Source organism: Populus euphratica, unplaced genomic scaffold (genome assembly GCF_000495115.2).
Source record: "Populus euphratica unplaced genomic scaffold, PopEup_1.0 scaffold71.1, whole genome shotgun sequence".
NCBI classification, from domain to species: Eukaryota; Viridiplantae; Streptophyta; class Magnoliopsida; order Malpighiales; family Salicaceae; genus Populus; species Populus euphratica.
Genome location: NW_011499949.1, coordinates 603459 through 607818, shown reverse-complemented (window position 1 = coordinate 607818; position 4360 = coordinate 603459). Strand labels below are relative to the sequence as shown.

Sequence of the window (4360 nt, the reverse complement as noted above, 5' to 3'; positions counted from 1 at the left end):
GGGGGGGGGGGGGGTGAATGACATCAAAAGCAAAGGACCTTTGAGAAACTAGAATGGTATTCACCAACAATCAACACAGGGAACCACCACCAAATTCTGAGGTTTTTTCTTTTTTCCATTTCTTTTTTCATTTTATTCATTGAAATCATCTCCACCACCCTACAGCGAAGGAGATGAAACAAACTGTCTTGACAAGCCAAAGAGATCGTTCCCTTCAAATGGCGAAGTCCATTCAAGGGAACCGGGGGTGGATGTTTCTGAATTAGCCACACCACCATCCTGCAATCCTGGAACGGGTATGCCATTGGCACTGGGAGCTGATCTCATTGCCAGCCTGGCACCAAGGCCAGAAGCGCTGCTAGAATCATACGTTTGTGGGCTGCTCTTTAAATTTGATGGGCCCAACCATAATCCACCAGGCTTCGGGGAAGATAAACCTCGGTCCAAACTCCAGTCTATGCTGGTGTAGTCTAACTGCGCCATTGACCCAGATGTGCTCCAATCAACCGGAGAGGATGCCCCTGATGAACCCGTGGAACCCAATCCAGAGAAAAGCCCAAGGGAAGAAGCAGCAGCGAGTGATGGTGACGCACCAGTTCTACTCCACAACCCATTAACTTTGCTGGTTCCAGGAGAATCCCCTGGACCATTGCTGGGAACAAAATGCTGTGGTTGTTGATAATGAAATTGGTGGAACATCTGATTGGAACTCAGATTGTTTGGGCTGGGGCTTCTTGTGCTAGGAATGGGAGGCATCAAGCCAAAAGGCTTCATGATATCAACTCTATTGTTGGGATACCAACCGGCAGCTGTCCCAGGAGGAGATGAACTTGTGCTTGTAATTGGAACCTGCTTTGAACTTACCGATTGAGGCCGCTGCATCATTATCACTGGTTCTCTAACTGTTCCAGGCTGAAGGCTCTTATATTCACTTCCAACAGCAACATAACGGGTTTCTGTCTTGGCAGGTGGAGGTGGCGCTTGCAAAGGAGATGCCAAAGAATAAGAAACAGAAGGATTTGATCCCGCACTTGGCCATCTTTTGTCAGCTGGAGTCGGAGTTGGCTGAGGTTTTTGCCAATCCAACTTCGGTTGTATTCTCTTCAAAGGCTGATCATTTTTACTCCCAGATTCCAAAGATTCACCCACTGGAACACCTGCTTTTGTATAGTTAAAATCTTTATCTCTTCTTTGCTGTATCAAAGAAGTTGGGTTGAGCTTTGGTTGTGGTCTCACCATATTCTGGCTACCTGCTACAGAAAGCTTATCACTGCTTGAGGTCGGAGGATCACCAGTTTCCTCAGGTTTTGGTGGAGCAGATGGTGGATCTAGCTTCAGTTGTCTTAAACTTTCCATGGCCTTCTCGAGATCACCCTCAGAGGCAACCACAGCTCTTTCAACCTCCTGCTTTGTGCACTTATATCTGATTTCCATTTCTACAATCCGAGCAAGCTCTTCTGATATATCAATTTTCAAAGTGCCCCCACCAAGGTTTTGATCCCTGTGCTTATCTGCATGTTCACCCACTTCAAACAGCCATGTCACAGATTCTTCTAACTTTCCTTCGTTCAATATAAGAGCCATTGTTGCCCGTTCATGCAAAAATCCCATTGAAACAAGCTGTTGAGCTAGAGCTTCCAGCTTTCTCGACATAAGATAGCCGGTGCACCGCTCACGCAATTCTTGTGCTCGCCTCTCCTTTTGACGCTGATGCTTTTTCTCATTCTTCTGGCGGATTTTTTCCCGCTTGTCATTGTCCGCACCTGGTATTGTTTCCTGCCGGACTGGATGATTAGAAGTCTTCTCTTTTTGATCTTCTGACTCACCAGACCAGCTATCATTATTTGAAACAGAATCATAATCAACCCCAGCTCCTAACAAGCCACCAGGATGATCATCTGTCTCATCTATGTTTCGGAATCGACCATTACTGTGTAGAGGTGAGGCAGAGGATGTCGACACTGTTTCAATGGTATGGAATGTTCCAGACAGTGGATTGTATGCGCTAGCTGAGATACCACTCCCTGCATTAGCAGTTCCCGAAGGCTTTGATGTAGCCTTCTGGGGTTCCTTGCCAGCCTTTTTGTCCTTTGACTTAGATTTTGATGCTGGAGACATCTCAAAAGGCAAATATGTTCCTGGTGATGTCTACAATAATGATTGAGACATTTAGTATGTTGTGAAAAAAGACAAATAACTTGGTCATGCGAGATCACCATTATATCAGACACTATAGTAACCAGCGATCATCCAATCAATATCTTCACACAAGTTTATTTGGAAGCATTAAAGGAAGTTGTTATTTTGTGATATAATATACAGATAGCCACACATATGCTATTTATGATCAGAACCTCAAAAACTGCTGCATGAAAACATGCAGAATGAAAATACAAGGGTTAAACACAGGCATAACCACCTACTGACCATCTCATTTAACTAATGTTTTAATGATGCCTGTGGCAGAACTTTAAAGTGAGAAAAGAAACTACCAATATGCATTGAAAAAATAAAGTTCAAACAACCGCTCATTACAAATCCTGATACCCTGCAGCTAAAAGAATACCATGAGTACTATCAAACCAGTCAACTCATTAAACGCACATTCTGGCATGTCCATGCTGAACATCCTTCTAGGAGAACCACACCAAAAAAAGAGCTAATAATATAATTAAACAATATTTTATTTTGCGAAAATACAATCACTCACTTAACAACCATCCATATTAAATTGCCAGAAAAATTTGTTCCAAATCATAATACAGGATAATGCAGAGACTATATACATCAGATTCGTGGAGTTTGAGAGTTAAATTTGATTTCATGATAACACGTAAATGCCATCTTCAGAAAACTCCAGGAAATTACAAAAAAAAAAACTGTTGTACTAAAGTTACGCATCGCTACAAAATCACAAGCTTCCCCATGACAGATTACTCTCCAACTTGACAAAGCATCATAAAGTTTTTCACATTTCACAGTATTCATAAACCTAAAACTGTTGAAACTGATTTGTTTAGCAAAGCTTCTAAGTTCTAAAATGCAAACTCCAAAAATCATAAGGAAGACATTCTTAACCAGCAAATCTCAACATTGCCAAATCCTTGCCTACCCATTTTGTCACCTTTATTACAAGCAAAACCACTCTTGAAGCATTTGAACAGCCAAGTTATCAACTATTTTGTGCCTTTAGCTGATGTTCCAATTCTTCAGATCTATTGTGTCCCCGTTGGCTAAAGCAAGGTTTTAAATTTTCTACAAAGACACCAACAGTTGCGAATCACTTGAAAGGCCCAAATATCATCCAATGATGTAATTTCTAGTGTGAAGAGTTAACAAAAGAGCTAGGGTTTTCCTCAGCACAAATGAGGAAGTGAAAAAACTCCACAAACAAGGCCTCTTCTTCCGGAGCATAAATATTCTGAACCGTTAGGATCTTAATAGTTCAAAAATAAGAGAAATCTGCAGGCACTTCAGCAGTTAAAGAAATGAAACAAAATTTAATTCCAAATGTTCGAATGGAGTTTACAAAAGTAACAACACTATTGCAATCTTCACAACATTGCTTTCAACAGTTACTGGTCTTGCTGAATCTCAGTGAAGATATCCAAATGTTCAAATGGAGTTTACAAAAGCACACACAAACATAATTGTTTCATTTCTGTTTTTCCATCACCAAAATGAGTCTTCGAGCATTGAAGTATTGGTGAATTTGAGATCCCATCACTCTTTAAGAACTTATTTATTAGAGCAATCCCCACAGACTTATAGAGAAGAGTAGCCACAAGGAAACACGTGAACTCAAGTGCTCAACCTAAATGTCCACTAACACCCTGAATTCTCCCAAAATAAAGAACATTTTTTTAAAACCCAAACTATCACTATCAAACTAGGTAACATGTTTAACAAAGCACAAAAAAAATGCATGAGCACGCCACTATAAGCTATATATTCGATTGTAATTAATTTTTCATACATTTCTAGCAGAATCTTTCTCCACTGGAGCAATTTTCCCTAATAGCATACCACCAATCAAAGTCAGTGCTTTTCAGCTACCATATAACAACGCTAGCAGCAAAAAAAAAAAAAAAAAAGCAAACACAAGAAAAGCAACCTAACACCATGTAAAATGACCCGCGAAATTGAAATTAATCAAAACTTGGAAGTAACAAGATAAAATCAACGAATTCACACCCCAACCAAGTCTCGATTCTTAAAATTTAATGAGAAAAACCCTAATTTCAACTTCATCTTAAGCAGACCAAATCCTAGATACACTAAAAAACGATTCCTTCGAAACTAGAGGAAAAAAAGGAAAAAAAAAGAAAAGAAAAGAAAAAACTGCCGCAAAAAAACACAG

General features: G+C 40.1%; 1 protein-coding gene across 1 annotated transcript; it reads right to left on the bottom strand.

Annotated features, from left to right (window-relative positions):
* Positions 1 to 22: 22 nt before the first annotated feature.
* LOC105137825 (cyclin-dependent kinase 12-like) lies at positions 23 to 4339 on the bottom strand. The gene is made up of 2 exons (XM_011043712.1): positions 3614 to 4339; positions 23 to 3512 (listed from the first exon to the last, which is right to left on the bottom strand). Exon 2 carries the CDS (start codon positions 2116 to 2118, stop codon positions 160 to 162), a length of 1959 nt encoding a protein of 652 aa, XP_011042014.1. The 5' UTR covers positions 2119 to 3512; positions 3614 to 4339; the 3' UTR covers positions 23 to 159.
* Between the last annotated feature and the right edge of the window lie 21 nt (positions 4340 to 4360).

Coding starts and splice junctions, on each gene's coding strand:
- LOC105137825 (XM_011043712.1), bottom strand. CDS start 2,118: ATGTCTCCAGCATCAAAATCTAAGTCAAAGGACAAAAAGGCTGGCAAG.